This window comes from Onychomys torridus, chromosome 10 (genome assembly GCF_903995425.1).
Source record: "Onychomys torridus chromosome 10, mOncTor1.1, whole genome shotgun sequence".
Taxonomy (NCBI): Eukaryota; Metazoa; Chordata; class Mammalia; order Rodentia; family Cricetidae; genus Onychomys; species Onychomys torridus.
Genome location: NC_050452.1, coordinates 39,401,211 through 39,428,233, shown reverse-complemented (window position 1 = coordinate 39,428,233; position 27,023 = coordinate 39,401,211). Strand labels below are relative to the sequence as shown.

Below are 27,023 nucleotides of genomic sequence, written 5' to 3'. Positions count from 1 at the left end.
TACATATGGAAATACATGTTCATAGGCATATGAAAGGAACACATTATACAAGGCCATGCATGATTTTTTTCTCTGAATTTAGCATGATCATTTTCAAAGATGACACTGATAAACATGCCAAAGTTGAAAAGGAAAAACCCCATGAGGCTTCACTCCTATACAAGAACTACAAACAACTGAGGAAAGCTGGGAGCAGGAGAGGGGGTCAACCCAGAGAATAGTGCACTTATTGGACCTGGAGAACAGTACGCACATTGGACCCAGAGAACAGTATACTCATTCATTGTTCAATGCCAAATGGTAAGCCCTGAAAACATGTGCAACATGATATGGACTGAGAAGGTTATATTTAAGAATATATATGTATATGCATATTCATATACACATAACACATAGAGATGCACATATATATATATATATATATATATATATATATATATATATATATATATATATATATATATATATATGTATGTGTGCAATAACAATCAGTGAAGAAAGGAGCCTTGAACTGGAAGGACAGCAGGGAGGCTTATATGGAAAGATTTGGAGAGAGTACAGGAAAGGGAGAAATGTAACTATAATATAATCTCCAAAATAATTGGAGAGGTCCCCAGAAATCCACAATGATACATCCTTTGTAGACTGCTGGCAATGGTTGAGAGAAAGACTGATCTGACCTAGTCTGGTGATCAGATGGCCAAACACCCTAACAATCATGCTGGAACTCTCATCCAATAACTGATGGAAGTGGATGCAGAGATCCTCTGCCAGGCCCCAGGTGGAGCTCCAGTATTCCAATTGTCGAGAAAGAGGAGGGACTGTAAGAGCGTGAATTGTTGAGACCAAGATTGGAGAGGCACAGGGACAAATAGCCAAACTAATGGAAACACATGAACTATGAACCAAAAGCTGTGGAGCCCCCACCTGGATCAGGCCCTCTGGATAAGTGAGACAATTGAATAGCTTGAACTGTCTGGGAGACATCGAGGCTGTGGGACCAGGACCTGTCCTTAGTGCATGAGCTGGCTGTTTAGAACCTTGGGCTTACACAGGGACACTGCTGATCCTGGAAGGAGGGGACTGGCCCTGCCTGTACTGAATCCAACAGGTTTAAATGAATCCCCAGGGGAGTCTTGGCCCTGGAGGAGATGGGAATGGAGGGGAAGGGCTGGGGGAAGGTAGGGGTAGGGGTGAGAGGGGGGAGGACAGGGGAACCCATGGCTGATGTGTAAAATTAAAACACAAATATAATAAATAACAAGAAAAAATTCATTATACCCCTTAAAAATTAAAATAATAAAAAATAAGGAAGTGACTTTCAATAAGCATATATTTTGAAGGGGATAAATTGAGTAGATTTGAACTCATGCATCAATCTTTCCACAGTGATCTTTTACAACAATGCTAAAAATCATAATAACAATAAGTTACAAGGGAAAAAATCACGTAATTTTCATTTGATACTGTGTAATATTAGTCAAAGCTGGGTAGATGACTCAGGAGCTAAACACTCACTGATCTAACAGAGGACCTGCTTTGGGTCCCAGCACCCACACAATAGCTTACAACCATCTGTAATTCCAGTTTCAGGGGATCCAAGGCCCTCTTCTGGTTTTCAACAGGCATGTGTCCAGTAAAAATGCAAGCAAAATTCATGTACAGGCAAAATAAAAATATTTAAACAACATCAAACAAATAAATGAATAAAATTTGAAATATGGGTCAAAACCTCTTTTGCTTCCAAATAGAAAATCCAAATATTCTTCCCAGACCTTTCATATAATAGCAACTCTGAATATAAAAATATATCACCAAAATAGTTCACCATTTAAGATTTTAGCAAATGAAAGACACCTTTGCATCTTGCTCTGCTGGTATGAAGAAGGCTTATTTGAGAACTGAAACATTACTACAGTTTATAATAAATATTACCTTAGAGTGTAGAGAACTCTTCCATCACTCCAAATCCGCAGCAGGCGATTGGGCGTTGTGATCCAATGTGCATCAGATTTCCTGGAGTTTCTGAAGAAAGTGTCAGGAATCCAAATCTTCCCCACCATGTTGCTGTTAAGCATAAGCACTTTCATGGTGCTATTGAACCTCAAACGGCTGTCAAACCAGGTTTGGGCAAAAATTATATCTATCGTGTACTCCTGCAAGATTGAAAAATAATGACATCAATAAGGTGATCGTTTTAGATGTTTGCCTCAGAAATTTGAGTTTTTATAGCACAAATTTCTTATAAACTAATCTCATGTAGATTCAGTCTTTTGGGAGAAAATAATTCTGCATTTTAAACTTCTTTGAAAGTGATTTTAAGTGACTCTCTTTTTTTCACTTTCAAAATTTGCCAATTTTAGCAATTACCAATTACCTTATTGTTAACCATGATAAATTTGGTTATATTTATATCATACCTGCATAACATGTTCAAAATCAAGGAGTAAATATTCATCCAATTACCTAAAATTGCTAAAATATCTGTAATATGAAAATGTGATTCCCATTATTTCAGTACAGTAATGTTAAATATCTTATATTGACTACAAAGAAACCAACTAAGCAATTATAACATGCTAAACATCACTTTAATGGTTCTATATACTATCCTGTTATTAAAACTTTCTACCACTTTGTGAAATATATGTCACAATAATAAACATTTTCCAAAAACATCAAATGGTGAAAGATAAAGAACTCTTCCCCATGTCAGAGTTCATAATTGCCAAAGGACATTTACAAGGCTGAATGGTAAATTCATATTTCAGGTCTCTTAGTGAGGGCCTAGGTCTCAACACTCTGCTTATAGGGTGGCAAGCCATGTAGTTAAGAAAGAGCCCTCAGATCAGGTATTATCCACTTTTATAATCTAACAAAAAGCCTGAAGTCTTACAAGCACTAAAATGTTTCATAAAACTTAAAAGAAGAACAACGATATACAGAATGGAGGAAATGAATGGGAAAAAATGGTCCCTGTGTGACTGGTTGCTTGTATGTGTGCACAACTCTGATATTAGAAGGAAGCAAAAACAGTTTACAAATATGAAGTCCCCTATTGGCTATGTGTGGCAGGGAAAATTGGTTCCTCTTTCTTGATCTGATATTTGCAATTGGTCAATTTGCCAGAAAGTAAATATTTACCATAAGGAATGGAAGCATGACTGTGAGTTTGGTTAATGAATATTTAATATCTATTTTTTTAAGCCAGGGAGACTAATGAGTAAGTAGGCAGGGATTCATTTTATCAATAGGGAAGTTGGATCAAATCCTAGATTGCAGCAAGAATATTTACCATTTGGTTACTGGAATATAGAGATACATTGAAAGGGGAGCTTCATTTTATCACATGCTTGTGGTATAGATTCTTAATGACCTTACTGAATATTATCAGTGTCATGCTACATAATCTCTGCATTTGTTTAGTAAAGTAAATGTTGCTGGCCTGACTGATCCTCGCATCTTATGGAAAATACAAAGACATATATCATCTTTAACATTTTTGCTCTCTTCCATGTCAGGACAAATGGCACTTAATAAATATTGGAGATCAAATGAGATTTATTTAAATGTCTTCTTTGCGTACTCAAATGATTAACTCTTTTAAACCCAACAGTGATTTTGCCAATGGTGAAAAGTTGGTTTGTAACAGTATATATGAACAGAGAGAAGGACCTGAGCATGCTGGAAGAAGAATATGGCCAATATTACCTAGTGGAGTAAAATCATACATTTAGATGGGGTAATACAGCAGAAAACTCATAAGAAACTAGGCAGGATGTGGCCTGGGCATTGGCTAATAAGGAGCATCATGACACCTAAGAGTGCTTCACTTCAAATTCCTAAGATAGCACCAAAAGAGGCATTTGAGAAACATTTTTTCAGTAATAAAATTTTGAGAACAACATAAATACCATTCAGAAGCTTCAAGGAGTCTACTGATTCCAATGCTTGGCCACAAACCCAGAGCTTTCTACCTGCATGGCCATATGCTCTGCACTGAAATTTGTGTCATAGTACATAATTCTAAATGGGCTGTTGGAAGAATTATGATTTCTAACAGCTCAGATATCCCTAAATAGCAAATATTAAAGAAAAGTGAAAGGTTTCTACTCACAATTAATCTATGATCAAAAGAAAGAGATGCATAGCACATTTCTCGATAAGTTGTCCTTCACAAAGCCTTGCAGAAGCTGTAGTCCCAAGCCCCTTTAAACTGCTAATCCTTAATAAATGCTTTACTGAGATAAGAAGGTTATTAAAGTCTCTGCCATTTTATGTGTAATCATAAAATCCAATTTTGTTTACTCATTAATAGTAGAGTAATTTCCAGAAAATGATCAAACTGTGTTCTTGTACTTCATGTTCCTATTTAAAGGTTATAATCATCTGCACAAAAATAAGAAAAAAAATCTGAACTGGAATTTCTATTGACTCAGAACAAGTACAATAGCTTCTGGAAGAAACATTTTGAGATAAGGAACAGTACATTTAATACTTGACATGACTGGTAAACTTCACTATCTCCTTGAAATTTAACCAACAAAATGAATAAATGTGAAAAATGTGCTACTCTGATTTATAAGATAGATAGTCCTATAAAACCTTAAGTGTATATTGATACAGTAACCAAAGTTGTATATTGCAACTATGTACCCCATCTGACACTTAAAAGCATTGGATATCTCAATATTTCAGGTGGGGTTCTGTTTGCTTTTGGAATGGAAGAAGTGTAAAATGCATAATACCCCTAAGCAATTAATATAGATGTAAAACTTATTGTGCAGTTTGATTGATTCTGATCTTGTCTGTCTACCTTTATGTGAATATCTACTAAACTACCTAATCAAATGGCCAAAATAAAATTATAAATTAATCCATGGTCAGATGCATGCTATAGAAAGATACACACAGGCAGAGAGATGTATAGTGAACTCATATGAGTATTAGTGAACAGTTCACAATTATCAAAAATATTTTGCTCAAGTATTGTGAGAACAGAAGCTGCTTGAGAATATCACAATAAGTAGAATATTTGATGAATTTTATTTTCTCAAACTTTCAAATGAGAACACTGAGGTCATGTGACAATACAATGAATGATAATCACTAAATTCCCGTGAATCCTGGATTCAACTGAGAATCTTTTAGCTCTGGGGTCTGTTTCTCTCTGTGACTGGAACTTGCAAATGTCACACAATATCATGCTTATTAATTTGCTAACATGTTCAGCAAACAATTTTTGACAGTCTAGTTACTGTGATCTTTCAATTTGTTTGCTTCAAGAGGACAATGGGAACCTCTTAGATATGAATGTGAGCTTAATAAAAACTTGAAAATCAATAGAAGTCAGCACAGGTATACATAAATGGAAATAAACTGGTAGAGATTATTTTTAGCTGGGGGAAATTCAGAAAGACTTGTGCAGTCAGAAGCTTGGAAAATACAAGGCCATGTTATTGGTCAGAAGACTCTAAAATGCAGAACATAGTAAGATGCTGAAGGAGTGCCAACCTCACAGAACAAAGAAGTGACCTTGGTTTTGTGTGTCAGAGATGTGCTTTCATCAAATACATAGGACATTTTACCTCTGCAAGCTCTTGTCACTTTAATATAAATTCTCAATTTTTCTGAGATATAAATATAGCTCTAAATCCAGATACTACTAAAATTGGGGTAAAAGAACCCAAAGTCTTTGTTTGTTTATTTGTCTTGCTTTTGTTTTTTCAAGACAGGGTTTCTCTGTGTACTTTGGAGCCTGTCCTAGGACTCACTCTGTAGACCAGGCTGGCCTCGAACTCACAGAGATCTGCCTGGCTCTGCCTCCTGAGTGCTGGGATTAAAGGTGTGCTACACCACTGTCCAGCAGAACCGAAAGTCTTAATAGTTCATTAGTTGATTCTCTACATTGTGATTAAACATATATTTACTATCAGGTATAAGTTTCTGGATAATCTGCTTGTGCTTTCAACAAGTAAAATTCAAAACTAGTATGTCACAGAACAACTAATTTCTAGCCACAATATAAAAGACAAGAGCTTCCCCAGGCTTAGGGAGACTAGCACAACAGGGAAGCCAGGATCAACACCTATGTCTAGACTTTAAGCACTCAGATCTTCACAAAACTGCCTCCATGAATTTGTATTTAATCAGTTTCTCCAGAGAAAGAGCAAGTAGGTTAGGTGGAGAGGTGAAAGAGAGAGTGGCCACTTAGATGGAATTGGCTCCTGTGGTGTTATAGGTATGACTATACTCTGCAGAGCCGACAGGCAGCTAGAGATCAGGGATGAGGTGACGCTCTAGTCTCAAGCCTGGCACTCAGGAGGCCAAGTACATCTTTGATGAACTGAATTTGTTCTCTTAAGCTTTAATGTGTCTGTATGATCCTCACCCATATTATAGAAGCTAGCTTACTTTATTCAAAAACTGCTATAATGTATGGTAGTGACATAAAAATTTTTCACAAAAGGTCAGGGACAGTATTTTGGGCAAATAACTAGTAAGCTTAACCAAAGTAAGATAACCCAGAAATCCCCATCATGGGGCCATCATACTGGAAATGGCTGGCTTCCTTTGGCTTTGGAATAGATAACAATAATTATCCACCTCTCTATCTCCGGACAAAGGAACATGGGTGTATTTCATAATAAATAGAAACTTATCTTGTTTTCTGAGTGTGTTCATACTTGCTTTCATGTTCTCTCATCTCATCTTTTAAGTCAGTTTTGTGTCATATTTCTCAGTTCAATGGAAGAAATAAACTGAAGATTTACATTTTTAGGATCGTGTTTGTATTTTCACTGCATTCTGAGTTTTACCTAAAGGATCTCTATTCTAGGAAGAAATGAGCAACCCTGAAGAGATGTTCAGAGACGCTCAGAGACATTCCTGGGAAATAAAACTTGAAAAGCCATTAGGATTCAGATTTGGGTGTGTGAAACACCATTTGCGAGATGCAAGTGTATTCATATACATATTTCAGTATTTCATTGCACAGATGACTAAATATAATTTTCCGCAAAGGACTCTCATTTTATTTCTAGTGTCTCTAATATTTTTGAAAATAATTATTCTACATTTTCAATCTCTGTCTGTTCATGCTCTCATGATTTTTCTTGCCCAAATTATGATGCAAGGAAGTATCTTCATAAAGGCCTACAACATTTAAGAAGTTTTGACCACAACTGCCATATCTGTAACTTCACAATTACACAACTGGTTCCTTCCTCCTTTCCTTTCTTCCTTTCTCCCTCCCTACCAGATTTACTGGTGATTGAACTACGGGGCTGAATCCCACCCCCACATCTGTTTCACATATAGGAAAGCAGGTTCTTATCAAATTTTCTTTATTTGTTTGTTTTTTTTATTATTATTATTATCATTATCATTATTATCATTACATTGTGTTTTAATTTTACACATCAGCCATGGATTCCCCTGTCCTCCCCCTCCCGCCCCCACTCCCATCTTCCCCCCATCCCCTCCCCTCTATTCCCATCTCCAATATGAATAGCTTTAACTGTTTGGCAGGCACCCAGGCTGTGGGACCCGGACCTGTCCTTAGTGCATGACCTGGCAGTTTGGAACCTGGGGCTTATGCAGGGACACTTTGCTCAGCCTGGAAGGAGGGGACTGGACCTGCCTGTACAAATTTTCTTTATTAACAAATGGCACTGGGCTCGCCAATACCACTTTTAGTCAATATGAATTCATACATAGATCTTGATATCTCTATCTATCTACTTGCTGAAAAATGGGTCTCTTTTTTCAAAATGGGGCAGCTTTCCTGCTTTTTAAAATTGTTTTTTCCATCTCTCATAGAAAGAGGTCTTATATGTCTGAGAAACAATTGCCTAATTTTTTTTCAGCTGAGCCACAAGCATTGAGACAGTGTGATGGATTGTCAGGTAAAGGTCTTTCCCATGCCAGTCTAGAGACCTGAGTTTCATCCTCGAAATCCAAGGCGACAGGTGGAAGAACAACTTCCACAAAACTGACCTCTACCCATATGTCAGAAATGCCAACAACACACCTCGGCAACATACACAGTAAAGCTGACAAAACAACAGCAAAGAAGGGTTTTTCTAAGGCAGGACACTTTAAATTTGGGGCCACTTAGACATTAATACAATTTTGATGTAATAAGTAAGTGCACGCCAGAGCCAAGAGGCCAAGAGGAGGAAATGCTACTCATGTATAACATTGAGTTTTTCCTCTACTAGTGCTATATTAAAGATGTGTTATCGTGTTCTAAAATTAGAGGGGTGGTAAAAAGTCAATTTTAAGTAATTGGTGACAAAAGTTAATATGGGTGTATAAGTAAGGGGTGGTAAAACTTTAAGTATTATAAAACCAAGGAAATAATAAACTTAAAAGTCAAAAGTTCAGGTGTGATTCTTCATACACAACTGTTCATCACCCCCCAAGTACCAAAATCATTTCTCTACTCCACAGCACATTCAAGCTACCTAATCTGAGAAGAAGGAAAAAAAACAGGTTTATTCTTGTGCCATATTTCCTGTCCATAATTTTTCAAGTTAATGTACTTGGCACAGTGACATTTTCTGTTAATATAGTAAAGGAGAAGAAAATATTTTCTTTGATGTGTAAAAGCTCCATCTCAGCCCTTTCTTCTTAAATGCCAAAGTAACTGAGAAGAAGAAAGGAGAGCCAATGAGGTGGGAGTCAATGAACAGAGATTAGAGGCAACAGCGTTCATCATTCTTACTCAAAGGACAATATGGTGAAAATCAGACACCAATTATTCTCAGCACAAAGATACAGATACAGATACGGACACATACATACCTCTCTCTCTCTCTCTCTCTCTCTCTCTCTGTCTCTCTCTCTCTCTCTCTCTCACCCACCCACCCCCACAAAACACAGCTTTGACAATTCCCCCATTCCACTAAATGCATGAAAAACAAAACAAAACAGAACAAACTCTCTTCCTTGTGCTTGAAGAGGGCCACTCTCTATCTCCATTCCATTTTAAACTGTGCTTCTGACTTTGCAGCTCTATATATACATCTGTTTTAAAATTTCCCTGGGTTTCCTTTTCTTTTAAACTAATTTGAAAATGATCATGTTTGCTAATTATTTCTATATTGACTAATATAATTTCACTTTAGTTACTCAATTGACCCAACCCTATTTGTACTATAGGCCATGTAGTCTACTCTGGTAGTTCATTATTTTGGAATATAGTTACATTGACTCTCCAAGTTATCTCTGAATTACGAACCTCACATCTGGAGTCCTGTTCCTCAGCCCTGTCTCCTTTAGCAAAGCCAGCTAGGCATTTTAGCAAGAAGAGTCCAGCAGTTTCAGAAACTGTATTCTGTCACTACATGAGAGGCTACTCTTGTGACTAGGATAGCAGGAATTATGTTAAGCAGATGTGGCCTGGGTTCTCCCTCCTAACATGTTTTTAATGGTTGCTTCTCGGCTTTCTTTCATTTTCAGTGTTCCCACTGAGGAATTCACATCCAGGGCATGCTTGTAATTGTCAATGAGACATTGTTTACACCTGTTAATCTTCTGCTGTAGTCCCCTGTAGGTATACAGGAGATCTTCTACTTTCTAGATGCTTCCCTTCTCTTGACTTCGCTGGAGGAACTGCTTTAACCCTTGATGATCTTACCCACTAGTCTGAAGGTAACTACGGGGCTATAGGTGGTCAATAAAGTAAGATCATATCTGTTTCCCAAACAATGAAAATTCACCAGGAGGAAAAAAAGTACTATACTTCCCTTCCACTCTACCCTCATTTGACATTATCTTGTCTTCCAATCTGGATGCATTTGCTTTCCTACTTATATTTAAACATTTTAATTAGAATGTAAGCAAATTAAAATGCTTCTTCCCATTACTTAGTTCTTTCCAGCCTTCAATAGTATATTCTGTAATCATTTTAATATAAATTCTTAATACAAGAAATAAAAAAACAATCTATTAAATGATCAATTCATGCAGCTAATATAAAATTCCCCATTTTTATAGAGATATAATATTTCAAATTCAAATCCAACTATGAAACAATGGGAAGAAATCTGTACCAAATTATGAAATGAAGTTATAGTTCTTACAATGTATCTTCCATAGAAAGAAAACATTTTTGTAACAAAGAAAATATCCCATCTATAAAACAGTTAAAAGAGTACATGAATACTTTTCTTCTCACTGGAATTGGATGGGCAATTAGTGAGAAAAAAATGTGAAACTATCCTCTTGTCTGTTAAATTGTATTCATGTCCCATTACTTGACTACACTCACAGCAAAGCAATTTTGTTCATTTTATGAAATGGAAGTTTTGTTTGTCCTAAATTCCTTAGTTAAAATTGTCTTCTACCCAGGCTTCTTATTAGTCCCTTTTTATGACAGTGTTTTTATAGTAATTTTTTCCAACATATTTTTGTGTCAGTAGTTTCAAAAACACTTTCATTTAATTGGCTTTAAAAAAGTTAAGATAATTCTTGGCGAAGATCTGGTTATAATCCTGTCTTTCTCCTGATTATTATCCCATAATTGAGACATCTTCTAGGTTAGTCCAGTGTGGCCCCACATTATCATCTCAAATTCTACTTAACAAAATCCTGTTTATACTCAGTTGGCTTAAGGTGACTAATATGTCAGTTGTGGTACAGTCAAAATGCTGACATTATAGCCATCAATGCACATGGCTTTAGTGCTAGCCATGAGAATACCATACTCAGAAGAGTTATTCAATTTTATTTTATTATTTGCATGTATGTATGTCTTGTCTTTATATACATCCATGCATTATTTGTGTGCAGTTCCCCTAAACAGAGGGTGTCAGATACCCTGGGACTTGAGTTACAGATGATTATAAGCTTTCTTACATATGTTGGGGGTCAAACACAGGTTTTCTGGAGAGGCAGAGTGCTTAACTGCTGATCCAGGAGAAAGAGAAATTAATATGGTATAGTATTATTCAGATGAGAAGAAACAGGCAATTTTAAGCATATTATGATAGTTCTCCAGCTATGGAGTGATTACTGGCCCCATTACAGAGTGTGGCTCCTAGATTGGAGTTCCTATACCTTCTCTAGAACATTAAAAAGTTAATTCTTAATTAATAACTTTAATCAATATTGCTGCTATAAACTATGTCTTTTTTTTGTTTGTTTGTTTTCCTATCATATCTTTTCAATGTCAGGCTGTTTTCCCATTGGGCTTTCTAATTTTTCTTTGTAACACGAATTGCTAAATGGTCTTTTAATAAAAAGCCTGGAACCAGAAATTGAGGTAAATACTGAAAGATCAGAGAGGCAAAGGAACAAATCACCTCTTACCTCTAGGACTGCTCAGCCTGAAAAGCTTTCCTCAGCCGGAAGACATCTAACTGGATGAGCTTTCTCAGCAAAAAAGGCTTTAGTTTTTTCTCCTCGCTCCTTATATACCTTTCTCTGCCCACCATATCACTTCCTCCTTAGTGCTGGGATTAAAGGCATGTGACTTCCCCACTGCCTGGTTCTGTTTTCCCTCCTAGACTGAGCCTATCTAAAGTAGTCCAGGGTGGCTTTGAACTCACAGAGATCCAGATGGATCTCTGCCTTGTAAGTGCTAGGATTAAAGGTGTGTGTGCGACCACTGTCTGGCCTCTATGTTTAATCTAGCGGCTTGTTCTGTTCTCTGATCATCAGGTAAATTTTATTAGGGTGAATGAATGTGTTTACTTGCCTCACAGGTCACAAGCCATCATTGAGGAAAGTCTCAGCAGGAACTCAGGCAGGGCAAAACATTGTTAGAAGGAACTTAAGCTTTGACCTTGGAAGAATTCTGCTTACTGGCTTGCCCTCCACAGCTTGCTCCTACTGCTTTCCTATACAACCCAGTACCACCTGCCCAGAGATGGCACTACCCACAGTGGGCAGTGGGCTTGGTCCTCCCACATCGATCACTAATTAAGAAAATTCCCCCCCCCACACACACTTGCATACAGGCCAATCTGATAGAGTCTTTTTCTCTCAATGGAGGCTCTCTTTACCCAGATGAAAATGCTTTGTGTCACATTGGCAAACTAACCGGTGCAATAGTAATTGCAATTTTAAAACAATTACTTCACAATAAGCTATCGTAAACCACACACTTAATCATTCTCCTGTAAGGCACACACTCAGGAATCCTGTATTGCAACAGTTTTTACTCACCATGTTTATGGGATCAACTGGCCCAATGCTGTTCACATAAACATCAGTTTCAATTACTGTGGGCCTCACTGCAAAGTAACACAGAATGGTTAATGATATCAAGGATTGTTCTAGAGAAACCTTAAATTTAGTAGTGAATCACATTTTATTATTTCAGTCATAATATATCTCATTATGAAATGTGAAAACAAAGTCTGTTATAAAAAATCATAAAATTTTTCAGTTTGAAATCAGCTATATAGATATAAATTCATGAGGTAACTAAATATTACATGGGTACAACCTACAGATATTGTGGTATTTAGATATTGTCTAAAAATTGCCCAACTAAATGAAATATTTTAAATTCAATAAAAATTTTTATCATATTTTTCACACTTAGTTCTGGGCCTTCATTATTAGAATAAACTTTTGTATATAAATAATATTTATTTCTATTTAAAGTTAATGAAGATTGAGTTTGTTGGTGAATGCAAAACAGCCTTGCTCACAGAGAGTCAGAAAAAGGCCTTGATTTCTACTTTGGCTGATTTCTAAATGGTTAATTATTCCCAGATGGCTAATTTAATATACAATGTAAAGTAACTAAATACAGAGTTAAAAAGATATATAATAAGTATTTACTGAAAGCCAGTTCCAGCATATATTGAAACCTGTAGAATTAAAGGAGGCAATGTGTGTAAGATGCTGCTTCCAGGACTGAACACATGAGGACCTTGTAAATATCCATTCATTCTTCCTCATTTTCTCTCTTGGTAGCAATACTCCTTTATCTTGTTGATAGTTGGATTTTACTGATCACTACTGTAGCATGAATCTTAACAGGTCTTATTAATAAAATCAAACCTGAAGCCAGGTATTGGGGTAAATGCTGGAAGATCAGAGAAGCAGAACAAGCCACAGCCACCTCACATCAATTCCTCAGCTGATCCTGTTTTCTCAGAGTGGAAGCCTCTGAGTCCTCATCCAAATGGATCTCAGTTGAACTGCTGCTCAAAAGCCTGAAAGCTAAACCAGCTTAGTTTCTGGTTTTCATGCTTAATATACCTTTCTGCTTTCTGCCGTACTTCCTGGGATTAAAGGCTCACTTCTTGGGATTAAAGGTGTGTGTCACATGTTTTCAACATGGCCTTGAACTCACAGAGATCCAGATAGATTTCTGCCTCTGGAATGCTAGGATTAAAGGCGTGAGTGCCACCATTTTCTAGCCTCTGTATCTAGTGCCTGTTCTGTTCTCTTACCCCAGATAAGTTTACTAGGGTGCACGATATTTTGGGGAACAGAATACCACCACACACTACATAGATGTTTCTAGGATCCATATTTACTTTGCTTTGTATGTTGCCATTAGGGGTTTCTCAGGTAGTCTACAGATGCTACATCTTTGTATAATCTATCAAAATGTACCCAAATGACCAACATTTTAAAAAATGGTTACAAAGTGATATTATTTATCCACTACAGTCCCATATGGGATGAGGATTGGGGTCCTTTGTTCCCTTTTAAACTCCCCTCTAATAAGATTTACCAGAATAATTACAATGTTCTTTTCTGCCATGAAGAATAGTTTTAGATAGTTTCTTAAACTCAACTCATACCCTCCATCATATAATATGCAGAGGGTCACTTAGTCTTTGGTTCAATGGCTTCTAGTTGAGGAACAGACATAAAGTATGAACAGAGTAGACATGAAAGCACCAGAGATGCAAGGGGATCTATTATATCTTCCTGAGAACTCGATAAAGGAAATGCATGAGGAGAAAATTCTCCTTGTGGTTAGAGGTTTGTGTGCAATCACAGTATGGTGTTAGACAGGTTTATTTCACCATTCTACAATAGTAGTCCTTGTACACCTCCCCTTCTGACCTGATAGGCATCACCAAAGTTCAAGGGCTGGGCCTGCCTTCACTAAATGCCCTTCTTGTCTACACAGGGCCAAATCTGTCAATCTCAATATTTTTTCACCTGTGGTTTACTGGTATATCCAGCAAAGCCTTCAAGCTACAAAAATTCAGCGGACATTGGTAGTCATTTTGAAAAACGGTGCTCACAAACCCACGACATTTATTTTTTATTCCCTTGCAATGATTATCATCTGTACTTGGCGGCTCATTCATTCTCTATATCAATTTGTTTATGTGTTCCCTCAGACAAAAAGAATTATTAAATGGTACACATATTTACTTAACCAGAAATATAAATAAGTCATTTTGAAATTAGTTGAAAAGAAAGTTGAGTTTTCAGACTGGCAAAGCACAAGAAAAGGGAATTTAACTTGCTAGCCTCATGTAATTGTCTTAAATAAAAACAGGTCACATGATTTAGAGGTTTGAATTTTATGTAAGAGTGATGACTTCTGAGATGAGTGCCTTTAATTGTCATTTATTTCTGCTAAGTATTTACTGGAGGCAATAAGCAGATAATTAAACTAATCGCAGCCAGGATTTAAAGGATAATTTTTATGAAGCCAATTAGCAACCATATAACAGGTCCCTTATTTGAATTTGTAAGTATATTTATTGCCATCTCTAAGCAATTACAAACTGATCCAAACACACAACTCTTTTATAATCAGATTTTTTCATTCATACTCATAAATCAACAAATAATTTGTTTTCTGTGTTTAATGCTAAACACTTAGAACTGGATACTGCCTACAGAAAAAAAATACTCAGAGTATTTATTGTCTAAGACATGTTTATCATATTAAAATGTAGGAATTTCTATATATTAATGAGTTGCTCTGACTCCATAATATCAATTTTCTGAGCCTATTATAAGATGAAGCTGTGTATGTTAGGCAAATATTAATTCTGGTCTTAGCATTCATGCCATATGGCACTCTGTTACTGGGAGTATTGCTGACCAACATAATAAATCAAGGCCACTGATGACCCAAGAGAAGAATCACCCTTAGTTCAAGATAAAATATTTGCTGTTAATAAAGATATTCTGATTCTTGTATTATTATTTTATTAATATGTGAACTAATTGTTTTTTGTATAAAGAAACAAAATTTGGATAATACGTGTGCAATGTATTTTTAAGAACTATGTTTTCATAAGACCACAAAAAGGAAAAGATACCAAGATGAAACTATTACTAATGAGAAAATAGTCTCGCCGGGTGGTGGAGGCACATGCCTTTTAATCCCAGAACTTGGGAGGCAGAACCAGGTGGATGTCTGTGAGTTCGAGGCCAGCCTGATCTACAGAGCAAGATCCAGGACAGGCACCAAAACTATGCAGAGAAACCCTGTCTTGAAAAAAACAAAAAACCAAACCAAAACAAAAAAAGAACAGAAAGAAAGAAAATAGGCTCCATGTTTATTTACAGAAAAAGGGAAACTTTTACTTTATTCTACTTGTTTTTCAGTGCTGACAAAAATATTCCATTAACAATCATAAAATATATATTTTCTAACTATGAGTCCATTTTCTATATCATAGATAACTCTTGCATGCTGGTATTCAATCAGATCTTTTAATCTGTAGCCCTATAGAAGAGGAAACATAAATGTGAAAATTAAAGAAAATACTTCAGGCTCATTTGGAAGCCAAGCTTAATGTTTATAAGGTACAAAATACAGAATTAAAAAAAACAACAGAAATCAATAACTGCTTTATCACACTGACTCACTGCCTCTATGATTGACTACAAATATTGTTTATGGGAGAAATTACTCAAAATTAAAGGTTTTTATAAGTTGGGAAAATACTTTTTCTTGTCATCATGATATTCATCCAGAGTAAGGTAACTTTAGAATTTCTATGATATTTGAAAAGAAAACATATTCCAGCTCAATATTAGGAAAAGAAATATAGAGGGCATGCCATTGGGCTCATTAAATGATTTCTTAACAGTCAGCAAGAAAATGTTTAATTCATCAATACAAACAAATATCAAAGATATTCTATGCCACAGTCTAGCAATAAATTAGAAACCCATGCATTGACAAGGAAAACTACCTTTCTTATCAAGAGAAGATTGTAGAGATGGCTGGATTATTTTTGTAAGGTTCCTTCTGAGCTGTGGTTTTAAATATTATTTTCCAGGTTGTTAAAATTTTTATTTGCATTTTAATTTTATTTAGGGAATTATAACATATTTATAACATTCCTTCCTTCTCTGGCTTCTCTTCAAACCCTCTCCTAGATATTTTTTTCAAATTCCTGACTTTTTTTCCCTCACTAATTGTTATCACATGCATGTATGTATGTGTTTATACATATATATTCCTAAATATATTCTCTTCTGTTAGTATAATGTTACTTGTATGAATGTTTTCAGGCATGACCATTTAGCAATGGACAATGAATTGGTGTACCCTCCCTGGGAAAGACTGCCTCTCCCACTCCAAGTTTTCCTCATTTAACTAAAGTTCTTTGTACAGAATTGAGGCCTTATGGATATTTCACCATCTGCTTTGACATGTTTTTCTTTGGCTTGCATGTGGACTAAATATCCTTCAATAAACATACACCAAGATGGTAAGAGACACCCCAGAAGGAGTGAATATACACAAAGACCAGAAGTTCAGGACAACTTGAGTATCCACAGAAGAGAACAAAGAAAACAAATTATATTTAAAATGAAGAATTAGTGAGGTATTTTCTACACAGCAGACTTTGTTCTTGTATTCTTGGACATTCTCTTCCAGTCTTTCTCAGATTGTTTCAACAAAGTACATATCTTTTTTAAAATAAATGACTTGAATATATACTTTATTTTAAAATAATTCTGCTTTAATCTGTATATATATATTTTTGTTCACTTTTGTTTGTTAAGGAAGCTCATTTAAATCAAAATGATAATACTTTCAGGAAAGGCTTTACTGGCTTTTCTTGTTGTCACAGCACAGTTTTTAAGACAAGTAGACCATAGAGTTGGCTGAGACGCTTTTGAAAACAAACATTTTTTTTAACGTTTATAATTATATTTTATTTAAAAATAATTTAATGAAACAGAATATATAATTACTTACAAATAGTAAAAGCCCAATTACATGATTAGAAAAGTCACCTTGTTTCATCATTCTTATACAATAATTGTTTTCAAATTCTCATAGTCCTTCCCAAATACAAAATTCAGTTACCACATTATGCTCAAAGATTTATGAAGTTTTACTCAAAGTTTCTTTAAGGAACTAAATACTTTCTAATTACTTCTCCAAGAAACTATTTTATCCAAATTGCACAATTAGAGAGAGAGAGAGAGGGAGAAAGAGGGAGAGGGAGAGAGAAAGGGAGAGGGAGAGAGGTGTGAATCTGGTTTATTTAACAGGATTTTGCTCACTTACTGAAAAGAGTCAGGACTTTAATTTTTGAGATAATGTTATTTTCAGTATTTATTTATTACAAATTTGGTAAAATCACAAATAGAGACAAAAGCAATAGTTATTATTTCACTGGAGCCTAAGCCTGTAAACATTTTACTGGAAAAACTGGAAAAATGGTCTCCATAATCAATATCAACATATTAGCATTATTATTATAGTTCTGATGGTTGTACATACAGTATGTGCATGAACTAAAACTAAATGCAAATGTATGTTGATATTCTCAGATATGAAAATCTCAAAATATTTTGGATGTAAGTACACAAAATAATGCAGAGATGCGGAAAATCTAGGGAAACAACTGTTTCCAAACCAAAGCACAGTCAAGTCAGTTATAGCTGTAAATGAACTCATAGGACAGACTGAAGAATCCCTGTCTTTTTAAAGACTTAGTGATTCCACATGTTTCAACGAAGAAAACCTCAGGTCCATATCAGAGCTTGTATTACCACACCAAGCTCAAGAGTAAAAGGAGTCAGTGCTATTGAAGCAGCTAGGATTTCTCTGCAACCAGGGAAAAGACCTGGAGAGTGGTTGGGCATTCTGCATGAAGCTTCTCCGGGGATCTGTTGTCCCGATGTTGAACATGTGATACTGACAAATCGAATATAAATAATTGTGAAATATATGTTAGAATGAGGAAAATGTTCAGTTACTTCAGAGATAATCTGTGCTACCAAAAAAGCAGGTTCTGATCACATACCTGAAGGCTAGCAAATGAAATCACTATTGCTCAGGAGAAAAAAAAAAAATCTATTGATAAAAATATTTTGGAAACACTGCTTAATTGTTAAGATTAAGTAATAATCATTAATTAACCATATTTCCAGGGAGAAATTAAAGAGGATTAATCTCTGTGTGGCCAAAGAATTGCTTTAAAAAATGTGTATAATCTGCCTTAGGTTCCAATATTTCCAACGAAACAGTGGTCTAACAAAAAGGAACAAATAGTAGTGCAGAGAAGACAGAAAACATCTATGTTCAAATTCCTAAACAACTTTCTGGAAAAAGACAGAAAGAGAGATAAAGGAGAAAGAAGTGGGAGAGAGAGGAATGAGAACAAATTCTGTTAGAAATACCTCAAGCACAGTCTCACTCTGTGTAAAACCTTCTCTTCTATCAACATGGTTGAATAGTTTGGGAGAGAAGGGAGTCGGTAACAAGCTTGAGATTGATGTGAAAACCCCATTGAAGAGAACCTGTGTGTCATCAATCAGAAGGTACTTAAAAATGTGTTCTAAGACTACAACAAACAGTGAAAGGAAAGAAGTCTATGACTAAATATGTTCTAAAAGAACATTCTTCAAAACAAGGTGTTTCTGGGCAAAGCACAGTGTCAAAAGTGAAAACAGAAACATGCTTTAAAAATTGAATGGAGAAAGAAAAGTAGCAAAATGAGAATTATGTATTTCTACAAGAAATAGAATCCAACAATCTGAGTGTCATTCACTCCTCTTCCAACACAGAAGAAACACCACCAACACAGCCACTAAATCTAATCAAGCTTTGTAAATGACCATATGAGAACATCAATTGACTAAAACTATGGGAAAATTTCAACAGACCATAAAATAATTAGACTACAGAATCATTGCAAAAATAATTTAAAGAGCCATCATAATCCAACTGTGGAGAAATGCTTGCAGACAATGCACAGTAGAAACCTCACAGGAAAATACTCAAAACAGTTGCCTGTATTCAAGCACGCATTTGGCAAATTAAGACTAATCACTTTGAACCAGAAATCCAGACAGTAAGCCCAGGGTGAAGTTCCTGTCCTTTAAACCACAAGGCAGAATCCAACTATAAAACTATGTGAAACAAGACACAAAGATGGAATCACAAATGACCAATAGTAAATACAGAAGAAATTTAGTAATAGGTTGTAATCATTATACAAAGAGTTAAATAAAAGATAAATACAAGGCAGGGAACTGTTATTAACTTATCTATACTACAATCAATGAAGATATCATTACATTGGAATAGAAATGATAATGCAATAGTGTGAAATAAATATTTTTTCTTGCATTAAAAGAACAGTTTTTTTTTTAATTAAGTGTTTGTGAAGGAATTTAACTAAACTGAATGGTTCTTAGGCATATGTTAATAAAGCTGTTCTTTTGAAATATTTTTAAATTTTCAGGAACCCCCCAAAAGGAAAAAACTTAACATTTAATAAGCTACAAGAAATAATGCATTGGATTGTCATTACACTTTTCAAAAAGAACAAACGAAGTGTGCCAGAGGTGAAATACCCTATCAAGAGAAAACTCTGTAAAGAAAGGGTGAACCCAAGATTTTACATCTATGTGTTCTACACATGAAGACCAAGTCAACAGAAAAGGCTTTCCACTCATAAATGATGTAAGGAAAATCTACCCACAGAAGTAATGACTCAGAAAATTTTAACAACAACAAAAAATGACTATTATGATATAAAAGTTAAAATTTAATACTGTAGGAAAACACTAAAATATTAGAATAAAGAAAACAAATTTGAAAATATTGTTTTGTGTGAGGTAGCAGAACATATAAAGACTAGACTACTAATGAATATTATTGAAATTGCATGTTAACTGACAAATCTTTGAGTGATTATATAGATTCTGATAGCATATTTTGAAAATAATGTGTAAAATAAAACTCATGAAATGGTAGAATATGTTGTGAAATGTAATGGAAGAGAAAACAATGCTTGCAACATCAAAAATAATAAGACCAAGTAGAGTACCTATAAAAATAAACCATATAGGAAGCACTTTAATAACTTCTGTAGATCACAAAGTAAATAGGAAGAAATGGAGATTCAGTCACATCATTTTATTAAATAATGCCATCTTAAAATGATGACAATTCTCTCAAAGTAAATTTACAAATACAGTACAATTCCAATAAAACTATCAAGATTTTTAGGACAAATATATTGGTAATAAAGTTGATATATTCAATCATAAATGAAAGAGTAGCCCAGAAAACATGGAAAATTAATAACACTGTACAACTATGAGATGACATTTGCCATAAAATATATTAGTATAAATGTTTTAACTTCCATACTATACTTATTAACCATGGTTAGTGCATTGTTGATGTATAGAAACAATATACTAGAGAATGAAAAATATAATTAAATACTTTAAATATAATATATAATAAGAAAAGCTCAAGCAATGAAATAGTAAATGACACTGAATCAACACAATAACAATTTAGAAAATGTAGTTAGATTCAGAATTTGTACCAAATCCAGGAAATAATTCAAAATATATGAGTAAATTAAATATGAAGCATACAATTCTGTATGACGTGTTCATTCATTAGGAAATTTGCTTTTAAGGATATATACTGTGCATAGAAATTCATTAAGTTCTAAAATTGTACATCTTTATGAGGATTGACCAAATATGAGAACATTTTGTATAGACAGGAAAATCATGTTCTTAATGTTGGAAAGCGAAGCTGTAAGAAGTAGGAACTGAGGCCTAGTATAAAAGTTGTAATGTTTGTATATTCAGTCAAAACTACAGTATAAAGTCATGCCTCATAGTACATGTATAAAAGAAAAATCAGTGAGTATTGAAGCCTGTGAACGTGTGTAGAAAATTCCTACTGTAGTTCACTGAGATAAAAAAAAAAAAAAAAAAAAAAAAGAATGAAACTGAGTAGTGATGAATACACCTGGGGCTTAGATCTTAAATCCCAAACATCATTCCAAAAATCAAATAAAAGTACAAAGAACTCAATGTCCTTGGGGAATGAGTGAATTCTAGTTCTGGGTCAAGATGAGCTAGAATGTCTGATGTGACAAAGGAAACAAATTATAAGAGGCTTCTGTGGCTGAATGTTTCATACTGCACAATACAATGAATAATGACAATGATGCATTAAGAATTGTAAAACAAAATAATTGCTCATGGTCTTTGATGATGCTAGTAATCATAGGTAAGCAACTGTAAGGGAAAGAGCCACTGTACCTTATGGTAGAATTACAGCCAATATGTGTGGAATGAATAATGGCAATATTGAGTCTGTTTGGGAAATAGAGCAGTAATAAAAGTCACAGGTATGACTCACTAATGATTCTAGAAAAATGGACAGGGGTATGCTAAAATACTTTTGCATAGTTTCATACTATCACTTTAAAATATATTAATCAGAAAAGGGAAAAAGTACACCTTTAATTCAAGGAAGTTTGAAGACTCAATACTTAAGCATATAAAGAACATTAATATCACAAGTAATAAGTTGGACTTGGATGGAGCAGTACATATCTTCCTGATGCAGAGGGCTGAAAGGGATTGCATCACTGTTGTGGTATTCTAGGCAAAATGATTGACACAACTGTAACAAAACTATTAGGCAAATTCAAAGTAAAGGGCATTCAACTGGACCGTGATCTTTCTCTCTCTTTAAATTAAGACACATTAGATATTTTTCCATTTTTCCCTTTCTTCCCCCAATCCTTCCACTGTACCTTGCATTGCTCCCAACTGAAAATCATGAATGGGATCTCTCCATCAAACCCAGACACAACAAGGTTAGCAAACATATATGCACAGGGCCAACACTGATCTACCCTATATAGGATCTTAGAAGCAAGAAGGGAACAAATGGCCCTTTCCATAAAACAGAAGCTATCCCTCATGGTTAGCTGCTTGCAAGTGAAAACCTCTTTTTCTCTAGGTTAGTCTCACTGGGGAAACAAGCCACTCTTAAGGAGAGGTCCCATATCCAACAATAGATGGCCAACACAAAATGAAGACAAAGGCATCTTATGAGTTTATTTATCTCATAATCTTAAATCTGGGCTTTAAAAAAAAAGAAACTCATTACAGGTCTTTGCATATATATTATACCTTGAAGTTTGGGGTTTTATTTGCTTTATTACATTAGTCAAAATAAGCAAATATTTTTACGGCAATGAAGTGGCTGGGGAGGAAGAGGGGATGGGGGATCAGAACATGAGGGAATGAACTTGATGATCAAGTAGGGAAAGGGACTGAGAGAAAAGAGCAATGACAAAGACAGCTTGATAAAAGGAGCCAGTATGAGATTAGGGAGAAACCTGATGCTAATGAAATCCCCAGGAATCCACAAAGATGACCTCAGCTAAGACTCCTAGTAATAATGGAGAGGGCTGAACTCCTAGACTTCAGTTGAAGAGAGGGAGGAGGGATTGTAGGAGCAGGGTGGGTCAAGATCATGATGAGGAAACCCACAGAGACAGTTGACCCATGCTAGTGAGAACTCAGGACTCTGGATGGAGGGCTGGGGAACCTACAGAGGACCTAACCAGGCACTCTAAATGTGAATGACAATTGCCTGGCTTGGTCAGCTTGTGAGGCTCCTGGCAATGGTACTTGGATTTATCTCTTATGAGCTGGCTTTTCGGAGCCCACTCATATGGATAGGATATCTTGCTCAGCCTTGATGCAGTAGGAAGGAGATTGGGCCTGTTTCAACTTGATGTGCCAGACCTTGTTGACTCCCCATGGGAGGCCTTACACTCTCTGAGGAGCAGATGGACGGTGGAGATGGGGAGAGGTGGGGAGAAAGGGAGAAGAGAAAAAAGAGGAAAAAAAAGAGGAGGGAGAGAGAACTGTGGTTGGTACGTAAAATGAAAAAAATAAAATAAAATAAAAAAGAAAATTAGCCAAAGCAAAATTGGATTCTATAACATAAGAATACAATTTAAAAGGTTATTCAAGATTCTTTCATAAAAGAACAGATTGTTAATGAAAAGAATAAAGAGAAATGAAGTTAATAAAGAAAAAATGCTAACATCATTAAAAATGAAAGTATAATATAGAACTATTTAAGATGAGTACTTTAAAAATAGAGCCAATCCATTGTAAAGTTTACCAACAAAACTTGGAACAGAATTTTAAAAGTTGCATGTAATTACATCTACTAAGACATTTATATACTGTAGACTTTTCCTGTAACATAACATAAATTTCCAAAGATTGTTTTTTACTTTAAGGAAATATTGGCATTGATCTTAAATATCCAGTGATGAAAGGGAGGTAAAGTGCAACCTGTTTGTATACGTCACTAAAATCATTCTTTCAAAACACATAGACAGCACCAACAATAGCATGACTATAGGGTGTCCTCCATAAACATAGGTGTAAGCTTATAAAGTGTATTATGGGTTATAAACTTAATATGTGTGCTTTATACTGAGGTAAAGGTGTGAATAGACGCACGGAGAAGCTTCATCCTAAGTATGTCCCAGGAAAAATAATGTCAGATATAAGTCAATGGCAGTTTTTAAAAGTTACTTTCATAAGTTCCATGACTAAGTTTTGAAAACATGAAAACTTGGCTTGGGGCTGGAGAGGTAACTCCATGGTTAAGAGTACACATTTCCTTGGCAGAAAATAGAAACTGCTTCTGCCAGTCAGGTAGCTCAAAATTGTCTGTACTTCAGCTCCAGGGAATCTGAACCTTTTTCTAACCTTAGGGACACTGCACTGAAGTATACAAATCCAAAGTCAAAGCACATTTACTTTTAATAAAAATAAATTAAATCCATTTAAAATTGGCTAATGTTGTTAAATGATTGAATCTTATTGTAGAAGAAAGACCATATGAAATACTAACAAAATATGATCTATATCAGAAAATATTTGAAGTTTCAATGGAATAATAACCCTTGCTATATACTAAGAGAAAGTAACAAGCAGAGTGTCTTAAAATTGTCTCTTAGCTACCATCATTTCTACATACCAAATAATTGTGAGTTAGGCCTCTGATAATCGAAAACAAATTAAAACTATTGAACTTTATGCTATAGTCTTGCCAGGGCACTTAGAATGAAATTAAAGAAGTAAAGTATTCATTACTGATAAAATAATCACATCTTTATATTACCAAAATAAATTCAGAGTTTTCTCACAATAAATAATGAAGGTTAATCAACTTTGAGTAAATATACAAAATTGGTTTTATTTATATAAGCTAAATTTACATTTTAGGAAAATATGATTGCTGTTCATAAAAATTTCAAACATATCTAAAGATATTGAACATTTATATTTTTATGTTCATAGCAGTTTCATACATTTTTTATCATAACTTTTTTATTGAATCTTGGGAATTTCACATCATGAACACTAATTCACTCAGCTCCTAGTCCCTCCATATTCTTCCCTCACCCCTGCAGTGTCCATGAGAAGAAAATTTAAAAAGAAAATCAGACCAAACAAACAAGCAGCAAAACCAAAAAGACAACAAAAAGTTATTCAAGGAAAAATAACAAACATCATTAAATATATTATCACCAGGAAATTTAAATATGTAAAAGATTTCATTGTTAAGTGTAATCTTAACAAAACCTCAATTAAAATATTATAGATTTTTGTTTACTTGGTTTTGTTTTAAGGTTACTATAAGAAATTTGCCAGTTCATTGTGCTATTAAATGTGTACATATTTGCAATGGACTTAGAGACAGTCTTGAACAAAGTTGATTACCACCAATAACTTTGTCCTCGCTACATATAGTTCTATGCTAATTAAATGTGTGCTGCTGCCACAAAACTGGAACCTTTTATTTATTTTTTCAACACCATCCCAGTTTCATCAGAACTCTCTGCTAACACTTTTTATATTACCAGTTGACAAACAACCACATTGAAAGTGTTTGTTTTCTGTGTCTTCTCAGACTGTGAACTCCTCAAAAACATTGACCACTACAGTTAACCATCCTCACCCATAACAGTCGGTAGAATGCTTTGGATAGGAGATGACTAAAATAGCACCAGTGAGGTCATCAAAATCCCAGATTGATCCATCAGACTCACCTCCTATGTCTGGACGAAGTTTGTTATCATAACCTTGAAGTAATGAGTTGAGAATCTGTGTGATGTCTCCTTCATGAATTTTTGGTGCCAAGACCCATGTTTTATTCATAGTTAAATCTTCATCATCTTCATCATCTGCTTTATCAACACTAAATGATTCAAAGAGAATGTTGTGGAATAAAAGTTTCATCAAACCCTATGCATTTAAACATGTAAGTTATTTCAAAATTATTCTAACTAATAAGGTAGCATTAAAATAAGAAACATTAAAAATTTGAAAAATAATATACATGCTAAAACAAATACCAAAAATATCTCAAAAATATTTTCAGATCAAGACAGGGACACTTGCCTTCTTAATATATTTTTAGGGAACACAAAGAACCTTGAGTTCCAAATATTAAGAATTTAGTTTCTAAATGAGAAACTGAATGCCATAGGAAACCAGAAAAACATAAATCGCCTCACCCACAAAACTGGGAAGACAACTACAACAATCTAAGTAATACTTTAATATTTCCTACCCCAGCTTATGTTCTTTTTAAAAATGTTTATTGATTCTTATCACTTCCTTTTAATTTCATAAAGAGTATTATAAAATTTTGCAAATAAATAAAAACATCACACACTGAGGTTAACCAGGTTTAAAGTCAACACAACTCATTGAACTTCTATACAGTTTGGACCATCATTCACAACAGAGGCTGTGTAGCTTCACATTAAATTTTATACTTTCAGTAACATATATATTTTATGCATTTATCCACTACCAAAATCAAAACCAAAAACTCAAAAACAGAATTAGAACTTGGAAAACAATTAGCTTTATATGTTTTCTCCTAACTCATGCCCATTACCTAAGTTCAGTCCCTACTTATCTCCTTACATTTAACCTTTCTTCTTCTCTTTTCATGTTATACTGTACCCATATGTACATTTGCTTACATCTATCATAGAAATGCAGCTATATTCATAATAAGCATGTGAAATCAGTTTATTACCAAATAATTGTAGAGACATTGAAGACCAATGTAGACAGTTATAGATACTTAGATACATTACAAATAGATAGGAGTTTCTTTATCACAAAAACTTAATCACCCCATTCTTTTTTTAGAATATATATTATTTTATTAACAATTTTTATTTTACATAGGGACCACAAATTCCCTTCCCTCCTCTCTTCTAGTTCCCTCCCTCTGAGTCCCATCTACTTCCTTCCCTCCCCATCCACTTCTCCCTTTCCATTTAGAAAGGGGCAGGCCTTCCATGCATTTGAACAGAGAATGTCTCATCAAGTTGAGGCAGGATTGAGTTCCTCCCTCTGCATCAAGGTTAGTGATGTAAGCCAGCTAAGTGCCAGGGACAGGTCCTGATTTCACTGCTAGGAGCCTTACAAACAGACCAAGCTACACAATCATTCCTTTCTTACTTGATGAAACTCTTTCTAGACATGGCCATAGATCCTATTTTATTGTCTTTAGTTATTTAGTGAAAAAGTTCTAAAATCTAAACTTAACATTGACAAACTCAAGGAAATTAACTATTCTAAATTGCATCAATTTCATTTTAGTATATTTAAATGATTATGCACTGTCATTTCACATTTATTCCTATCGCCATGAAATGTTAGAAAATGTACACTCTTTCTTATATGTTGAATGTGTGTGTTTATAGATTGTATGTTAAGTATTGTCTGAT

General features: G+C 34.8%; 1 protein-coding gene across 1 annotated transcript in view; it reads right to left on the bottom strand.

Moving 5' to 3' along the window:
* Positions 1-27,023, bottom strand: part of Gabrg1 (gamma-aminobutyric acid type A receptor subunit gamma1) — a 70,096-nt gene that overhangs the window by 21,402 nt on the left and 21,671 nt on the right. Inside the window, exons 2-4 of the mRNA XM_036201172.1 lie at positions 25,323-25,471; positions 12,175-12,242; positions 1,936-2,156 (exon numbers count right to left, since the gene is read on the bottom strand). Of these exons, the coding sequence (XP_036057065.1) occupies positions 1,936-2,156; positions 12,175-12,242; positions 25,323-25,471 (438 nt within the window). The remainder of the gene's footprint in view (positions 1-1,935; positions 2,157-12,174; positions 12,243-25,322; positions 25,472-27,023) is intronic.